This window comes from Balaenoptera acutorostrata, chromosome 14 (genome assembly GCF_949987535.1).
Source record: "Balaenoptera acutorostrata chromosome 14, mBalAcu1.1, whole genome shotgun sequence".
Classification (NCBI taxonomy): Eukaryota; Metazoa; Chordata; class Mammalia; order Artiodactyla; family Balaenopteridae; genus Balaenoptera; species Balaenoptera acutorostrata.
The window spans coordinates 22904866-22925156 of record NC_080077.1 but is presented as its reverse complement, the minus strand read 5'-3'; the positions used below and the strand labels follow the sequence as shown (position 1 = coordinate 22925156).

The following is a 20291-nucleotide window of genomic DNA, read 5'->3' as shown; positions in this document are numbered from 1 at the left end:
AGGTATAACCTGAAAGAATTTATTTTGGGATACAGCCAACAGTCTCATATAAGACTTGTTCTCATATACAGGCAACACATTTTGAATGAATGTGAGTTTGTTTTAAACTTCAGTTTTTTTCTGAAAATATAGTAAGGTTTTTAACAGCAGATATTTGTCTAGCTTCCTTTCAGCTTTCCTAGGTGATTTAAATCTTATGGGGAAAAAACTACGTTACACATGAAGAAAATATGAATACCAGGTTTTAAAATAAAAGGTGTGAAACTGATCAACAAGTGATGTAAAAATTTTCTGACTATGAAATTAAGTTATATAGTCCATTTGAATTCTATATGATCAAAAAAATCTTATGTCATTATATAGTAAAAGCATGAATATTTAATCACATAAAATTATGGAGTTTAATACCCTGATTTGAGTTTCTTTATTGAGCTATTTTGACAGAAAGTTTTTCCATTTCTTGCCAGATTATAACTGTTTCTTTTTTCCATTTTGCTGTTTATAATTCATATGGAATGGTTTAAGATTATCTGATTCTTTTTAGATATTAGTATGTTAGAGTATATGGAAGTAATACTAACCTTTCCAAGGTAAATATTCCTACTATCTTGTTGAAAAGTGTTAAAAAGGGAAACATAAACTATATTATCTATCTTTTAAATTTTAATTTTGATGGATTCAAATACACAAATTATTTAAGTATATTTTATGCCTACTCCTGTGGATAGAGTATATATTGTTACACTCAAGTTCTGGAATTACAGACTTTATAAATATACTTTGGAGTTGTAGTGACTGCATATTTTTCATACCCTAAGAAATTTAATAGATTTAGCAAGACTTGTATTAATTGGTCTCAAGCTGCATGAAGCTACTGTTCCATTTATGGCTTATATAAATTACATGACATTGTGCTTTTCCAGTGTGAATGGTGAATGAGGCTATTGTCTCTTGGCTTATGGGAAATATTAGAAGCTTGTAGCTTTACTGCCCAACTAGACACGTCACTCTGATTTCTGGAAATAACGATTTGAAAGAGAATCAGTTTATATATTAAAAATAAACTGACAACCACTTCCTTAAACCTGACCATTTTTCTGACTGCCCTTGTCTTACAAGAGTTTACATGTCTGATGGGATGATCAAAACTTTCTTGAAACTATTTAGACTTTAGACTAAATAGGAAAAGACTTTGTTCAGTGTGTGTGGCATGCTTGGGCAAAAACTACATCTTTCCACTTCATTTCTAATGGGATGACATTATTACATTACCTACATTGGATGACATTAAGAAGCACACTGAGTGACTGGGGCGATAACATTTAAAGGACATTTCAATCGTAACTAAAAATGCCAATAAAACTTGAGTGTGCTACTTGAGTGTCATCTTACTTTCCTTTGTGAGCATTACTCAGGATGAAATTATTTGGAATGCCTTAAAGAAAACTTTAATATTGTTGTATTGAAAACATTTATAGCAGATATGACCAATGCTTAACATATTTAGTATTGAATTGGTTAAAAAATCACAAATCACTGAAAGAAAAGTATTTATAATGGAAAACTATACAAATGACTTGAATATGACAATCTGAACAAAGGAAATCCAAATGAGACATTATTTCTTCTATCAAACTGGCAATGATTAAAGCAATAATACTCAGTAGTGATGAAAGTGTCATCAGATGAACACTGATATCCTTCAGTGTAAATGTGTATGTGTGTATTTAACTTTATTTAGAAATAGTTTTAAACCTACAGAGAAGTTGCAAAAATAACACAAAAACAGCTGTATACTCTTTACACAGAAACACTTATTGTAAATACTTACCCCATTCGTTTTATCATTTTTCTTCTTCTCTTCTCCCCTCCACTGTCTGTACGTACACACATATACACACACACACAATTTTTTTACTGAACCATCTGAAAGTAACTTACATTCATCAGGGCTTCAGGGTTTACTTTTTTAATTGAAATTTTAATTGAGGTATTTGTTGATTCACATGCAGTTTTAAGAAATAATACAGAGACAGCCCACGTACCCTTTACCCAGTTTCTCCCAATGGTGACATTTTGCAAAACTAAAGTACAATATCACAACCAGGATATTGATACAATACACCTCTCTTTTTCAGATTTTCCCAGTTTTACATGTATTTGTGTGTGTGTGTGTGTGTGTGTGTATTTCTCACGATTACCTTTTAATTTCATTTATGGTAAAGCCGGTTAGGTACATTATAGCTCAAATAAGGGTCAAGATTTGTGCAGATTTGAAGAATAAATCTTTCTGCCTTTTTGAAGTGAGGGGGGAGTGAACCCAACTTAATAAAAGAAGTTACATTGAGCAATAGAATAGCACTTCTCTTTTTATTCATTGTTTAGGCTCAGGAACATGATCTTTAACCAGAAAACGAAACAAAATTGTAAGCAGGCTTGAATAAACCAAATTACCATTCTTTTTACTCTGGAAGAATTAAGGTATTCTCTGTGCTATTCATGTCCCTTTCCGAAAGGATTTGCCATAGAAATACAGTTGGTATATGGAGAATGAAGTTATTTCTGACTATTGCTGATATTAAGAGAATTAGTACCATGTTAATTTCTCCACCAATTTCAAAATTTCTTCACTAATTTCTCTTTGTGACTTTTAGGGGAGTCAGTAGGAGTAAAGAGATGGAAGACAGTAGGTTTTTTAGATTTTAATACATTTGGATTAAATGACATCTACAAGGAGTCATATCGACATTTAGAACAATTCCTATAAAAGGGTTGAGTTCTAAAGCTTTCTGACACAGGATTTAAGTATATTGTATCTTGTAGCCTATATACATTGAAAAGGAGAGTGAGTTTGCAATAGAGGTAGCTTGGTTCTCAAAAAGGACAGTTGAGTTGGAAGGCAGGTGACACAGGGGGTCTTTTTGGCTCTGACACCACTGATTATGTGATCTTGGGCAAGTAGTTTAACATCATAGTTTTTTCATCTGTGAAGTGATAGGTTTTATTGCATAACTTTTAGATTATTTTCAGGTTATAGAAGTCTATGACTCTCTTTTACTTAAAAAATATTCTTGTTCTTTTCAATAGACCTTTGAGGCCACAACTTGAGTGACACAAAATTATACTGTGTTTTTTGTAGTTCCTGTTTATAACCTTAGTAACCCTGTTCAGGATTTTCCATTCTTGTGAGAAAGTTGTTTAAATCCCAGGGATGTGTCTTTGCTAATTGGTCCCCTGAGAAGACATACAGTGCTTTCCTTCCTCTGTTCTATTCTTAATTTATTTGTTTCTGTTCTTCAGTAAACAGTAAAGTGGATGAAGGGTGGCGTGTCATATGGTTTATGTTGGTTACAAGTTCTTGCCCTGTCCTGGGTTCCTTTTCTGTACAAAGTGATGGAGTCCTGAGAACTGGAATGCATTAAGCCCGTGGTTGTCCTTTGCAGCTCTTGTCTGATAGGATTGCAGGCAGCTTTTATAAAATAGCTTCAGGAGTGAATATGGAATTCCTAAGTGTCGGAACCTTTTATAGCAAAAAAAAGTTGCATGAGCACATGAAATAGTATTGAGTGTTGCTAAACTAATGAACATCATTCCCTGAGTATTGTTTAGAGGGCACGGGAACATAAGAGGAGGCCACTATTCACATATTGATAACGGAGGATTGTCATGCGCCACAAAGATTAAGAAGCTAGGAGTTCTCCTGGGCTGATACTTCCTTCTATTAATATCTATAAGGCTGGCAGCCAGGCTTCACTGGTTTGCCCCTTTATTCCTCTGGGCCTCAGTTTCCTCCTTGGTGAAATGAGGAGGTTAGACTTCATCTTTGGTCCTTCCAGATGATAACGTCTTTGAATATACAATTATTCTTTTGTTTGAGACGCACACTCATTCATCCCCAGCATGAATGGGAAACACCTCATTCATCCAGCATCAATGGGAAATGGACCCATTCTTCCAAAAAAGTGAACTTGCCATGTGACGAAAGTTTACAGGCTACCCTTTTTAAAGCGCTCACTAAGTTCCATACAATGTTACATCTAACTCTTTTTGGTGGATAGTATTCTATTTACAGAAGAGAAAATAGGCTCAGAGTTTAAGTACTTGACCCTGCCCCCAAAACACACGGTAAATAGAAGCACCAGGATGTAACTACGTGCTATTCCAGAGTTCACATCCATTATTATTACGTTATTATTAATGACTCACTATAACATCTTGCTTCTTGTAAACAGTAACACTGATTTTAATTTCAAATATTTTGGATGGATGTATTTGAAGATATACCTTCCATACAAAAACCCTCTATTTTTATTATTATTATTTTAAAAAAATTTTTATTGGAGTATAGTTGATTTACAATGTTGTGCAAAAATGCTCTTTAGAACGTAGCCTTTTTCTCATGTAGAATTTCCCCTAGGAGCTGCATGATGCTGGAGCTTGTAGTTTGGTGAATATAAAAACATGTCCTGAATATCAGATACTATTTTAAATTTCTGTAATAATGGCATACATGAATAATCCATTTCTTCTCTGTTCTAAGTGGATCCCAGAAGTAGCCACAAAGTCAATAGATTGGTTTTGGCTTATAACATTTATCCTATTGTCTGTTCCTCCTTAAGTCCTTTCTTTTGGTTTTGCTGTTGACAGAATAACCACACTTATATTAGAATGCTCGGGATGGTAGTAAAAATAAAAATAGCTAACATTTATTGAGCAGTTGCTGAATGTTAGGCACATTTCTTAAATGACATGATTTGATTTAATCATCCAGCTTCTCCATAGACTAGATTCTATTGTTGTTCCTATTTTACAGGTGAAAACTAGGAGGCACAAGGTGGTGAAGTCAATTTTCCAGGGGTTGCATAGATCATAAGTAGCAAACCCAGGTCTGTCTGCCTCTAGATCTTGTTCTCTTTGTTATTTAAGTAGTCTCTAACAGTAAAAGACAGATTGAAAATGCAGGCTTAAGGCAAGTGCAAGAACCAGTTTGATGTCTATTTTTGCTTATACAAGTATTTCTCTTACCACTTTCTGATTTTCTATTTAGTATTATACACTTTATTCCAGATAAGCAACCTGCAGGAAAAAAGGTATTACTGTGGCCCTAAAGTATCTTATTAGTTGCTCCTCTTTTTAGAAATAAAATGACTCTCGATTACCACTTATAATCAAAGTAACTCTCTTTGGGGATTTTAAGATCTGGAGTTTTCTTACTGCTACTCACCTCTTCTTCCTGCCTCATGACTCTTCTGCTCAGCAGTTCATTTATGGTCCCTTTTTGTGACTGACTTTTACAGCTGCTGCCCCCTTCAGTGGTTTGCCTTTTTTGATAGGGCTGAGTCAATGAAAGGTGTCACACCACTGTCTGAAGCCAATATAATATGTATGTCCCCATCTAAATCATTAAGTATAATTTTCAGTTTAAAGATGACACTGTTGGACTTCCCTGGTGGTGCAGTGGTTAAGAATCTGCCTGCCAATGCAGGGGCCACGGGTTCGATCCCTGGTCCGGGAAGATCCCACATGCCTCTGAGCAACTAAGCCCGTGCACCGCAACTACTGAGCCTGCGAGGCACAACTACTGAGCCCACGTGCCACAACTACTGAAGCCTGTGCGCCTAGAGCTGGTGCTCTGCAACAACAGAAGCCACAGCAATGGGAAGTCCACGCACCGCAACGAAGAGTAGCCCCCCTCACCGCAACTAGAGAAAGCCCGCGTGCAGCAACGAAGACCCAACACAGCCAAAAATAAATAAATAAAATTTTAAAAATGTTTAAAAAAACAAAATGAGACTCTTGTACGGAGAATTATTTGAGAGTTTTCAAAGCAGCACCCCTCCATCTAACGTCATTTATTAGTTTTATAATACTTGGTGTTTACTAGCCATTTAAAAACTTTGTTAGCTATTATTATATATAAAGAAATTAATCTTTTAGAACGTTAGTGCTTCTGTACATAATTTTAGGGGAAGGAAGAAAGTTTGGGCACTTTAATTTTCTTTCAAATATTTCCATTTGTGAAGCAGCAGATGTTATAAAATGAAAACATTTCCCTAGAGCCTAAATTTCTGGGAGATTATAGAAGAGGTTGATAAAAACATCCTCTTGCTACTCAGATGGGCATGTGACTGGTGATGCTAAAGGTTGATGCCGAAATTGGTTTTTTTTTTATAAGTGACTTTTTTCTTGTATTATCTGAATACTTCCCCATCTTCATGAAGAAATCGTCTATTATATATTCATTGATAAGGAAGGTGCCACCAAGTGGCAAATATAATGCATGGATTTTTTTGTTTTGCCTAATTAGCTTAAAGGGGATGCTTAGTTTATCATCTTCAAAGTTTCTTTTTTTTATTTGGAAGCAAGGCTGAATCTGAAGGTTCCTATTTTCCAGTACCTGCTGGAAACCTACAGATTTTATTGACCGAATGCTTTACTGAATCTAAGTGCCCTGACTGTTGCTTTTTTCCATGACAGGATGTTTCACTCAGGCCGAATGTGGAGCTGTCATTCGAAATGGAAGCCAAGTTCTCTTTTGTTCTTATTTGCTTTATATATTGTGTATATTCCTCCCTCAGGTAAGTAAGACTCTTTTTCTTTCAAACTCAGAATTTAATAATGATTACATTGCCTTCAGTATAAGTGTGCCTCGTATTTGTTGACGTTTTCTGTCCTTACAGGTTTTTCTGTCCATGGCCTCTCATTCCTCTTGAATTATGTGTGAATTCTATTACTTTGATCATTGTTTTATTTTCTAATGAGTGTATTTCTTTAATCTTAGCTACACTTCTTTTAGTTTTATTTATCTCACCCATATTGAATGATGAGATAGCTACATATCTGACATTAAAAATGTGCTAGCTGTTTCTTCTACAGTTGAATAAATATACAGTACTTAATTCTCTCTCTTTTCAAGTTTTCATTCAGTTCTTTATGAAAAGTAAAGTATAGGCTTTGCTATTTTTATTTATTGCCAAGTATCAGACAGGAATTTGAAATTAAGTTTTTAGATCATGAAGGTTAGTTGACTTAAAATAATGTGACAAAGTTAATTTTAATTACAGTACTTTTGGAATGAAAATATTTAATTTTTAAAAAGAGTACAGTTTTTTTCTAAACTCTGAAATAAGACCTTTTTACCTGTTATCGAAAGCCAAATTTTCAATAAACAGCTAATTATATGAATGAGCCAATAAGAACTTGAGGAATGTGAATGATCTTTAAAAGTTATCTGGTTTTGTTACTTGAGCAAACTGCATTTTTCTTAAGTCCATTTTGTTTTACACTTTTTATTTTTTTTGCTGTTGTCTTTATTCAGTTTATTATATTTTCCTTTAGAATGAAGTCATTACTCATGAAGTCCCATGTATTGATTACTTGGGATTTACTCAAGATTTTATACATTCCATGTTTATAACATACCCGTATGTTATTATAAATAATACATTTAACAAATCTGGAAATAGATTACCTGCTAAAATTGCTAATTCATGGATCAAGATATTTAACTAGTGTTTAATATACAAATACTTTTTTCCAAGCCATCAGGTAGTTTCAGCTACTTACTTGGGAAATCCCTGGTACTTGTTTACTAGCTTCAAAACAAAATTGATCTTTGAGTGGTTTTTTTGGTGTATTTGTTTCAATTTCCTTATAAAGTCTATCTTTCTGTTACTTTCATTGCCAGAAAGAGGAAGCACACTTGTAAAGAGATCTGAAAATTATATATACATTAGATTTTTATCATGTACAGTGTTGAACTATTTCTTAACTTTCAAAAGTGACCCTCCAAGAGCCAATTACATGATGTAAGGTAAATTATGAGATTAAAATTCATTTTTGTTAGGTCATAGCATTTGTAAATTTTCAAGCCTTCTTCAAACCTTAAATTGGGACTTTTTATTTTAGATGTCAACATTTTATTTGGTATATGCACCTTCATTATTTTAATCATTTGAATAAATGAAACACATGTTTTCAGACTAAGTAAATGGGGTCAACTGGGCTGAGACTAGGATGGGGCAAGGAAGCACCTGGGATGTAAAATTTAAGGAGGCGCTTATTCTCAAGGGCATGGGAATCAAAGTACTTAAATGTGTTTTTAAGTTACTGTCTGACACAAGAAATCTTTTTTAAAAATTTATTTTATTACCCCACATGGTGTGTACATCACCTAAGGCTTTGTGACAGATAGTTACCTGTGTTTTCTCGTGAAGCCAGAATGTTTTGTGTCTATATATCTTAAATTTGACTCACTTAAAATGCCACCACCTCCCACATGAATATTTGAACTCACAGAAATACATTAGGGGCTATTATTGGCATTTTAATATCAAAACTGTGCCTTATAAGTAACTCAGTGTAGGGTTTGTTAAAAAATGCGTATTGAAACTTTAGCTATATCTAATTTTCAGAGTCCTATCTTTCAATCATGGTGTAATATTTTTGAAGAACATCTGGTGCTTAACTGTGATTTATGTCTCTGTATAGGCAATCTTTGACTTTTTTCACTTCTCTGGATGGCCCCTAGGTGATCTCATCGAATCCAGTGGCTTTCAGTGGCATCTTGATGCCGGTGTCTCCTCAGTCTTTATCTTTGTACCCGGCCCCTTCTTGGACCCGGAGTCATTTCTTGGGTTGCTTATTCTCATACACTTGGATATATAATAGTCCTCAAACTTCACATGTGTGAACAGGGTTCTTTTTTTTTTTTTTAATATTAACTTTTTTTAAAAAAATTTATTTATTTTTGGCTGTGTTGGGTCTTCGTTGCTGCATGCGGGATTTTTCTAGTTGTGACAAGCGTGGGCTACTCTTCGTTGCAGTGCGCAGGCTTCTCATTGCGGTGGCTTCTCTTTGTTGCGGAGCACGGGCTCTAGGCTCACAGGCTTCAGTAGTTGTGACTCGCAGGCCCCAGAGCGCAGCCTCAATAGTTGTGGCACACGGGCTTAGTTGCTCCGTGGCATGTGGGATCTTCCCGGACCAGGGCTTAAACCCATGTCCCCTGCGTTGGCAGGCGGATTCTTAACCACTGTGCCACCAGGGAAGCCCTGAACAAGATTCTTGATTCCTACCTCCGATCCTCAAATCTGCTTCACTCTCATGCATTACAGTGCATCCTACTATCCTGCTAGTCTCTGCTACAGTCACTATTTTTTAGACACATGTCCTTTCTATTCCTTAACCATGCCTTCTTAGTACTCTCTTCTCCCTAATCCACATGTGCCTGGTTCTTTTTTGATACTCAGGTCTTAATTATTACCATCTAAGATAAGTCTGCCTATCCCCCAATTCAAAGGAGTCCCCTTGTCACTCTCATTTCACCCTTTAGGGATAATCTATTGATTTTGGTTACTCTCTTGGTTGTTAATATTTTGTTAATTTGACTGCTGTAGCTGGGTTAGAGGGTTGGCAAAACCTCTTGATTGTTAAGCTTGACACTTAGTTCAGATGATTAAAAATTAGGATCCTGTAGTTTAATTCTGATAATATCCACAATTTAACTCATAAAATAGAACTGCAATGTTAAATCTTCTAGGTAAGTTAACATTTGTAGTTTCGTGGACATTTACAAAGCAAATAGTATACAAGGTTTATGCCCTTTAGGATTTTAAAAAGTAGTATAGAAACAGAATACCGTGTCTCTTGATAGGTGATGAATATAACTTTTAATAAGAACTACAGCAAAATAACATTTGAATATTTAAACCGGTCCCACAGAAGTACAAATTACAAAATATGATTTTTTTTACCCACTAGCTTGACAGTATTTAGAAAGGTTGATAGCATCCAGTATTATTAAAGTTTAGGTGAAGAAGACACACTAACACTGTTGGCTCTGTCTTTTGGGAGAGTAATTGGGCAACATTTTTTTAAAGAGTAAGACTGTGTATTTTCTTTGACATATCACTCCCACATGTAGGCATCTAGCCTATAGAAATAAGAACCATAGTAAATATATAGAGAAATATGTACCCATATGTTAACTGTAACATTGTTATAGCAAACAATTGGTAGAGACTCTGATTGTTCATCAACAAGGGAATGGTTGTATAAATTATTTTATATTCATACCATGGAATACTGTGTAGCCATTCAAAACTATGTATATTGGCTTGGAAAGATAATAAAGTTAAGTTAAAAAGCAAATTACAGAACAATATAAGATTACCCTAGATTTGTAATAAGTTGTACTACAAAACTGGGATTATTATGTATGTATACTTTTGTGTAAGACTGTATAAACATATTAATAAAACATGGAATGATACACATCAGGTTTTAAAATGGGTTATCACAGGGGCATAAAGTGGATTATCTCAGGGTGGGAGTGAGAAGGGGGAAGGCGATGGAACTTCATACAACTCCGAATGATTTGCCTCGTTACAATGAACATGTATTACTGTAGTAATTTGGGAAAACAAAAAATCCTAATAAGATTCTTTGGTATTAAAAACAGAAGCCGCATTAAAAAAACTGCCAGAGAGACTGTTGACGTGTATGAATATTATACTTTTATAAGTATGGTTATAATGGTTAGTCATGTAACCATTACTCCAGCTCTTCCTTCACTTGATATGAATCTCTAAAAGGTGTTTCAAGTAAGAACCTCTTTTTATGTAGCGTGACACACTATGATCTGAAGATGAATGATGATATCTCAAGCAGACAGAAGGTTGTGGCTTCAAATAGAGTGGGAAACAGACAGCCAAGAGCCAACGAATTCCTTAGCAACCAGGAGCCTGTTTCCACACAGATAGCCTTAGTCACGAGCACTGAGGGAGGAGCCTCCCTTCTCTCCTGAAAATCGATGACATCAGCAGATTATTTCAAAGCTCAGTGTTATTCTGATAGTTATGATACATCAACAGCTAAAAGGGGAAATGTTTCTGAAAGTACAATCTGGCCTGAATTATGTGCTTTCTAGCCCAGAGGACAGCACGGTTCTGGAAGGCAGATGATTGGACTAATCTTGTGCTTTTTTTGGTTTGTGTGTTAATTTTACTCATGATCATCAATTACATTGCAATTTGTATTGGAGTGTTAGACATCTTTTACACATATTTTTATATGCAATCAAATGGCTTTCGAATGCATAGAAAAATAATCCCTTTATAAATCTGCCGGGGTTTTTTTTCTAGCCATTTTAACATTAATATGTCATTAATTACTAAATAAGTATATTTGAAAGGTCAAAAATAAGGCTCTACTTGTGCAAACTATTCTTATTAAGTGAAGAAAGAGCCAGAGTAATGCTTAAGTGACTAACAGAAAACTATAATATATGACAATAAATATTTGTGGGGTTTTTTTTCCAGTTAGGGTCAAAGTGCTCCAAATTACTGTCTGAAGCTTTCAGCTAAAAGGCTGTTTTCCCATTCTACACTTCAGAGTAGAAGAGCCAATGTGATTGAATAAGCAAACGTTAGAAAGTTGTATACAGAAGTTTCTTTGATGCGTCTTCCCTGTAGATAATTGCCTGCCTTCATATACCTTTGAGATGATCTGATTTTGATGTAGGTAAATATGAAATCCTACGTTGGGGTCATAAAGTCAATTACATAAATGTGGAATGAGGGTGACTCATCTTGTCACCACAGTGACTATCTCAAGTGACTAAGCAGTGTGATGGGGCCTCCAGTGAAACTGACACCATGTAGGAATTAAGCATTAGGAAGAGTGAGGTGTTAGCAAACAGTCTTCCCCTTTGCTGGTCAGCCCACGCTCGTCTCCAGGCATGGTTGTCATCCTTTAGAGAGGTTCATAAACAGAGTATCTAGACCAGGCACATCAGCCTGGTGATGAGTCTCGAGCAATCTGAGGAATGTTTCAGAGCACCTCTGTCTCCACTGTTATGTGAAGCCTTTGTGGGGCTGGGTTGCAGCTGTGGACTCATGCCCTTTGAGTCAGCCATCACATTGTTGCTTTGGTGTAACAATTTGGTTTCTTTTGAAAGATAAAAATCTCGCTGAATTAAAAAAATTGATTTAAATGGTACATTTACTTTGGAATAGTGACATCAGTAAGAATGCGACAGTGGTCTTTAGATGTTTGAAGAGTGGTCATTTGGAAGTGAAAACAGACTTAGTCTAAGTATTTTTGGGCTGATGCTCCAAGTACCAAATGACTCAGTAACTGGTTGCCAAGAGACAAAGCCAGCTGACCTTCGAAATCGCCATCACTGGCGATGAAGAAGGTATGAAGAAGGAGTCTTAATTCTGAAGACGAATTTGTACTAAAAACCGTGAAGGCCTCCTCAACCTACAGTTTAATCATAGAGAGAGTGTGTGTGTGTTATAGAACTTTTGTGTTTTTTTTGATCCCTCACACACTCCTTTGGTAACTGTGAGGTTGTTTTCCATGTCTGCAAGTCTGTCTCTGTTTTGTAAATAAGTTAATTAGTACTGTTTTTCAGATCCCACATATAAGTGATATCATATGATATTTGTCTTTGTCTGATTTACTTCACTTAGTATGATAATCTCTAGGTCCATACATGTTGCTGCAGAGAGAGCCTGTTTTTTTGAGGTACACATTCTTTTAATAGTTACCTCAAAAGTTTCTTCCGTGTGTATTTCCTTTCAATTTTAGCAGGTAAGCTCTACTCAGTTAGAGATTGGGAAGGTAACTTCCTTAGACAAGATAAACCTGGGGAACTCTAGACTTTGGCAGGTACAAAATTTTCTGCCACTTTCAAATTAATAATTCTTTATGGAGTTTTCCTTTTATTTTCAGCAAGAATATGTGCTTTTTGGCACCATTCTTCCTAAGATTTCAGTGTCATAGTATTTAGTAAATTAAAAATGTGGAAAAGAACAAAATGGAAAAGAACCAAAGAGAGAGGGAAAAAAAACTTATTGCAGATTTAATGAGTAAGTATGATTTATAAGGTGGGGCAGCAGGGTAGGAAAGTAAGGAGGTTAGATGACAAAATATATTAATCTGACAATGATCACGAAGTCACAATATTATAGACATCTTTTCCCCTTCACTGAACAAAGATGATTAAACACCTGAAAAAAAAAAAACGAGGTCATTTGCCAGCATGTGGGTGGTGGCTATCACCAGTTCAGGTGAACCTATTTAACCATTACCAAAAAAACCTCTCAGAGAGGAATAAAGTAATCCAGTGGGAACTGTGTTACTACTGTATTTCTCTGGTTAAGACTAATTACCTTGATTTTTTTTTTTCAAAAATCATTAAAACTATTTATAGCCAATTAATCTTTTTAGATGAGAGCTCCTTTGTCAGAAAAATAGTTTGAATTATTTGATGTAAAAATATCTTGGTTTACAGTTATTCCTAAACCAGCCTCATCTTAAACTTGTGGTTTAAAAATTATGCACTTTTTAAAAAAATTACAGAATTTTCTCTGATAAATCAACTATTATGAGTCAAAAAAGATGCTTCTGCTATTACATTCTGCTCCCAGCTTGGTGCTGCTAGTTTAGATAAAGGGAAGAGAGAAACTGTTGGCAGTAGAGCCAGCTGATGGATTGTGTCAACCCCCTTGAAAATCAAAAATTTTTTCATCTCTTTAATTATAAAATTACACTAATCACTATTATTGGACTATGCAAAGCTATAAGAATGAGTTAATGCTTATGATTTTTACAAATACCTAAACAAAATGGTATTTTTAGAAGATTCTTTACCTGGTTGAAACTTTAAACAGTACTGTTAAAGTAAAATACAGATCTGAAAAAAGAAAATACTCTTAATGGGAATACAGTATTAATCACTGCTTTTAAACACATCCACAGTTTCTTCCTTCCTTTTTTTTTTTTGCCTTAAATATATGCACAGAAATATGGCATTATATACAGCGAATACTGGCCTCAATTGAGTATAAGTAACAGTTTTACTGGGTTACTGGCTTAAATGAAGAGAATCTTAAGACAGAAAATGAGGGTTTTCTAGTCATAGTGATTTCATTATCTTCAGTACTGATGCTACAGGGGGTGAGGAAAGCTAGAAAGCTAGACTTATAGAGATATTTTGCCTCCATATTGGGTTTTTTAGGGAGAATGAACTCCCAAGTATATACACTAAGGCATCATGCAATATGGTCCCCACCTCTTCCTGAATTCTCCGAATGGGTGTCTCCTCGCTGGGTCATCAGAGGTGAAAATTAGGCTTTTACTTGGACTGCTAATCTCATCTCTCTTTAGAATGGTAATCTGAAAATCTGTTACTTGTAGTAAGTTCAGGACCACAAAATTTCTGTAACAATACTGATGAAGTACAAATATATCAATAAACAATAAGGTCTGTGGTTCTCTCAGAGCCTTTGCTAACTTGACATAGGACTTTCCTTCCAGTTCAGTAAGCCCTGATACTTTCATTGGTGTTTGTTTAGGCCTCTCATTACTTCTCATCATCTGACTTGCTTACCTGTCTCTCACACACACATATTAGGGAGGTCTGACTTTTTCAGTAACTGTTTCAGAGGAAAGTTCTCTCTGAATTTGCAACAATTACTTTTTAAAAAGAATTGAGATGTAATTAACATGTAACTTTATACTATGCGACTGTTTCTTATATTTAAGGTCCTGTTGGTTTACAGACATGATGCTGTGATTGTGCTGCCACAGAAGAGGTTTTCAGTAAATGTGTAGTGAATGAATCAAATTGCTTTCCAAGCTGCCCTTTTGTGACTTGGATTTTCCTTAGCAAAGTGAGTCTAGCAGATCTAACTGTTAGGTATTCTTAATCAGAACCTTTTCCCTCCCCCAATATTATTAAAGTAAATTAAACATTTGTGACAGCATTATAGTACTTAATGGAGTTACAGAGAACATAGTTAGCATGCTACTTTTAAGTGCATTTAAAAGCTGAGGCCTATGTCACAATAATACCATAATATTTGAGTGTTGCACATGTGTGTGTGTATCAGATATGTATCAGACTCTTTTCAAAGTCCTGGCTATGCAGAGCTAAACCATGATCCTTAAAATCAAGAAGTTTTAGTGTTGGGGCTTCCCTGGTGGCGCAGTGGTTGAGAATCTGCCTGCCGGTGCAGGGGACACGGGTTCGAGCCCTGGTCTGGGAGGATCCCACATGCCGCGGAGCAACTAGGCCCGTGAGCCACAATTACTGAGCCTGCGCGTCTGGAGCCTGTGCTCCGCAACAAGAGAGGCCGCGACAGTGAGAGGCCCGCACACCGCGATGAAGAGTGGCCCCCGCTTGCCACAACTGGAGAAAGCCCTCGCACAGAAATGAAGACCCAACACAGCCATAAATAAATAAATAAAATTAAAAAAAAAAAAAAAAAGTTTTAGTGTTGATAAGGAGACTGACATGAGACAAATAGGAAGCACTGCGATATGTGGTCTAATAGAATTGTGACTGTGATATCAAGGGATAACAGAAGAGATCTCAGAAAAGTTTGCACAGAGAAGGTAATGTTAAAACTGCATCTTCTAGCAGGGGTGATGAAAAAATACTTACAAAATCACATGGCTTTGTCATTGACCATTTGAAGAGCTTTCCCTGTAATCAGATTGGATGGATGGCTGTAAAAACTGATTGCAAGCCAAAGCAATCTTGAGAAAGAAAAACGGAGCTGGAGGAATCCCTGACTTCAGACTATACTACAAAGCTACAGTAATCAAGACAGTATGGTACTGGCACAAAAACAGAAATATAGATCAATGGAACAGGATAGGAAGCCCAGAGCTAAACCCACGCACGTATGGTCACCTTATTTTTGATAAAGGGGACAAGAATATACAATGGAGAAAAGACAGCCTCTTCAATAAGTGGTGCTGGGAAAACTGGACAGCTACATGTAAAAGAATGAAATTAGAGCACTCCCTAACACCATACACAAAAATAAACTCAAGATGGATTAAAGACCTGAATGTAAGGCCAGACACTATCAAACTCTTAGAGGAAAACATAGGCAGAGCACTCTGTGACATAAATCACAGCAAGATCCTTTTTGACCCACCTCCTAGAGTAATGGAAATAAAAACAAAAATAAACAAATGGGACCTAATGAAACTTGAAAGCTTTTGCACAACAAAGGAAACCATAAACAAGATGAAAAGACAACCCTCAGAATGGGAGAAAATATTTGCAAACAAAGCAACTGACAAAGGATTAATCTTCAAAATATATAAGCAGCTCAATATCAAAAAAACAAACAACCCAATCCAAAAATGGGCAGAAGACCTAAATAGACATTTCTCCAAAGAAGATATACAGATTACCAACAAACACATGAAAGGATGCTCAACATCACTAATCATTAGAGAAATACATATCAAAACTACAATGAGGTATCACCTCACCCCGGTCAGAATGGCCATCACCAAAAAATCTACAAACAATAAATGCTGGAGAGGGTGTGGAGAAAAGGGAACCCTCTTGCACTGTTGGTGGGAATGTAAATTGTTACAGCCACTATGGAGAACAGTATGGAGGTTCCTTAAAAAATTAAAAATAGAACTACCATATGACCCAGCAATCCCACTACTAGGCATATACCCTAAGAAAACCATAATTCAAAAAGAGTCATGTACCACAATGTTCCTTGCAGCTCTATTTACAATAGCCAGGACATGGAAGCAACCTGTGTCCATTGACAGATGAATGGATAAAGAAGATGTGGCACATATATACAATGGGATATTACTCAGCCATAAAAAGAAATGAAATTTGTAGTGAGATGGATGGACCCAGAGTCTTCATACAGAGTGAAGTAAGTCAGAAAGAGAAAAACAAATACCGTATGCTAACACATATATATGGAATCTAAAAAAAAAAAAAAAAAAATGGTTCTGAAGAACCTAGCGGCAGGACAGGAATAAAGACTTAGGCGTAGAGAATGGACTTGAGGACACGGGGAGGGGGAAGGGTAAGCTGGGACAAAGTGAGAGAATGGCATGGACATATATACACTACCAAATGTAAAACAGATAGCTAGTGGGAAGCAGCTGCATAGCACAGGGAGATCAACTTGGTGCTTTGCGACCACCTAGAGGGGTGGGATAGGGAGGGTGGGAGGGAGACGCAAGAGGGAGGGGATATGGGGATATATGTATATGTATAGCGGATTCACTTTGTTATACAGCAGCAACTAACACACCATTCTAAAGCTATTATACTCCAATAAAGATGTTAAACAAACAAACAAACAAACTGATTGCAGTTGTGGGAACGGTTCGTCCCCACTGAGTTTCATCTCTGATCTTGACCAAAAGCAAAAAGATGGAAAGTGAGCATGGAAATGGAGAAGGGTGAGGTAGGCAGAGAAAGGGAAAGGGCAAACCTAGGAATTCACTGAAACTGATTTTGTGGAAGGATCCATACTTCCTGTGCCTAGAATAAAGGGTCTCTGCAGAAGAGAATAAGGAATGAACGTAGACACTTAAGCAGGAGGCCTGACTGTGGAGGATGTCAATGGAGGGACTGTGCTGTCAGAGCTGAATGAGGAATTCTAGCTCAGTGGGGAGATAGGCATGTCATTACCCACTATAGCTCAGTAAGACACCTGCAACCAAAAATGTACACCGAAGGGAACAGAGGGTGAGAACTCCCTAGGATCATAGTTAGGTAACTCAGTGTCAGACCTGTCTTTTCTTTACTGAGTCTGTGGTTTATGCTTTTTCTCTATGAGGTACCATTTTACTTCAGAAAAGGCAGTCTTACTTTCCTCCTTGGTGCACAAGCATTCATGTAAACATCGAAAAGCTGGAGATACTAATAGAATCTTAGGCACACTTGCTGCCTTCTCCTTCTTGCTCAAACTCATATTTAGCTGTGACCAAGAGTTGCTGAGTCTAGGTTAGAAATGCCTTCTTTATCTTTATAGCGACTGTCTCTGAGGCTCTCATCTCCACCAGGTGTGTCCAGCGTTTCTGTTAAACCACCGTTGGAATCATGCCACTGCCCTGTTTAAGTTCCCCTGAAGATTCTCCTTGCCCACAGGATACAGTCCACAGTCCTTAATTTATGTAATGTTGCAGCTCCTTAGCTTTGTAATGCCCTATCAAGTGCCTGCCGGACAGTAGGGTCTCAATTAAATATTGAATGAGTACAGAAATTGAAAAATTTATATATTTTTGCTAAGCAAAATGAGGATTTAGTCATAGGTGTTCAGTTATTTAAGAGAAAAAATTTGTGCTTGGCTTAGGTACTGTGTTGAGGTTTAAAAATTAATGGTTCAACCCTTCCATCTTTATGGAAGACCAGCTATTTGAGAGAGGAAGTTTCATAAAATAATTATTTGTGCCTCTAAATGAGTAAAAATAACTAGAGTATTTATTTTCACTTGCTCCAAGGGCTAAGCTTCTCATGGAAATACATTTTTTTAGTGCCAAACTGATCTCATCACTATTAAAATGTACACCCTTTAAAAAAATCCATTTTTGTTGAAAATAGTAAAAGTTATTATTTTCTTAAAATTCTTTCAGCTGTTCCCCCCTTCCCCTGTGGCTGTCTTTTCCATAGTTATCCCCATCATCACCTGTAACTTTAGCTTCTTATCTTGGGTTAAACCTTCCCTGCTTAGCCCACAAACATGTCTTAGTCTTTTCTTTATAAAGCAAACAAATTTTTCCCACATCCCCTCCACACTTTTGTTCTATTCAGTTTTCATTTGTCATTCCTTTCATTTCCTAAAGTCTTGAAAGACTAGTCTACATTTGGATTTATTACTTCCTCACCATTAAAAATAGATTATTCTGTTTTGAAGATGCCTTGACAGGTTATCAATTTGTGTGTGTATGTAAACAGTTATGTTATGGTTCTCTAAAGATCTCCGAAGTTAGTCTGAACTTCCCCAAAGGTTTATTTATTAAAAAAAATTCTTTTCAAGTAGGTGGACCATATTCACTGCAGTAACGTTTTGTTATTAAGAGGACAAGAAAACACTTTCTTCATAGAAAGTCTGTTTTAGGTTGAAATTGTGTCACAAAATGAGATGACTTATATTCAACTTTAAGAATATACCTCTTTGCATGTTTTTCATATTCTTTAAATGTTCCTTTAGGTGCCTCTGACTTCCTAGAAGCTTATGTTACCTCTTTTTTTTTTCCTTGTTTAAATCAGATTTACATCCCGATTTGCCAGTTAGTTCTGTTTCCCATTCCTATTTTTTTCTTTTTGAGTATTTTTCGATATTCCCATCATATCTTAAAATTTTCTATATGACAGTTATTAGGATATTTATTTCAAAATGGTTGGTTCAAGTGAAGCTGAAAGACTGTCATTTTTCTTCGTCTGCTATGTGTGCCTGGCTTTGCTTTACAACAACATTTATCTTTGTTATAGTTATATTTAAAAACACTTTGAGTTGGGAATTTTTGGCTAATTTACATTTAAAACTCCCATTTGTTCGAAGCAGAAGTACATAGATATAAAAATGTAGTGCTGTAAGTCACAACTTACCATTGTTTTGGTTAGAAAAACAGTTCATTAGGCTTTGTTAAATAGGTTAGAAGTCTTTTAGCCCTTAGGGAAGAATATAGAAACTAAACCGGTTTTGTTATTCATCTGGAAGCTAAAAAAATCAGACTTGAAGTCTAATCATCAAATTGAACTTGTATAATTTTGTTTTACCCTGTTATTAAAGGAGAACTTTTAATCTTTTTCAAAAGTAAGATCATAGTACCTTCTGATTATTTTAAATTTTAATAATCCTAGTCATAAATAACATCTGTTGTGGGCTATTTCAGGTTAAAAATACAAGTGAATCCTGTATGCTTAAGAGAAAATGTGCCTTTGAAAAGCATATTTTAAAAAATATAAACCTATGTTGGATTTTATTTAAACTTGAACTGTACATACTATGGTGTCAATGTGTTTTTTTGATGCATTTAAACTAATTACGAGAATGAAAAGGCTGGTTCGATATCAATAGCACTGCTAAGTTGACTCTGAGTGACTTGATCCATCAGTAACATGAGCTAAATGCTGACTCTGAAATAAAATTTTTCCAAGATGTTCTTTTATAGTCAGAAATACCTTCTCAGTGTGTGTACTGGAGCTTTATTCCTCATGGACTATAGGTAGGAGGAGACAAGTTATTACATGTAGTGAAACTTGTGTGCCTGATTTTTTAGATTCTGTTTCTGGCAAAATCAGACAGAGGGTGGTTGGAAGCGGTTACACTGGATGACTGAGTTCCAGGGAGCAACTGACTGGAAGGAGACACTGCAAGACACGCTGGGTTGATGGAAATGTTCCAAATTTTGGTTGGGATGTAGTTACATAGGGGTATATGTCCATCAAAACGGATTGAACAGCACACTTAAAATCTATGCATTTTAATGTGTGTCAATTA

General features: G+C 35.9%; 1 protein-coding gene across 1 annotated transcript in view; it reads left to right on the top strand.

The window, feature by feature from the left end:
• The window catches only part of ADGRG6 (adhesion G protein-coupled receptor G6), a 132036-nt gene that overhangs the window by 1741 nt on the left and 110004 nt on the right, over nt 1-20291 (top strand). The window contains exon 2 of the mRNA XM_057528194.1: nt 6478-6578. Within this exon, the coding sequence (XP_057384177.1) occupies nt 6478-6578 (101 nt within the window). The remainder of the gene's footprint in view (nt 1-6477; nt 6579-20291) is intronic.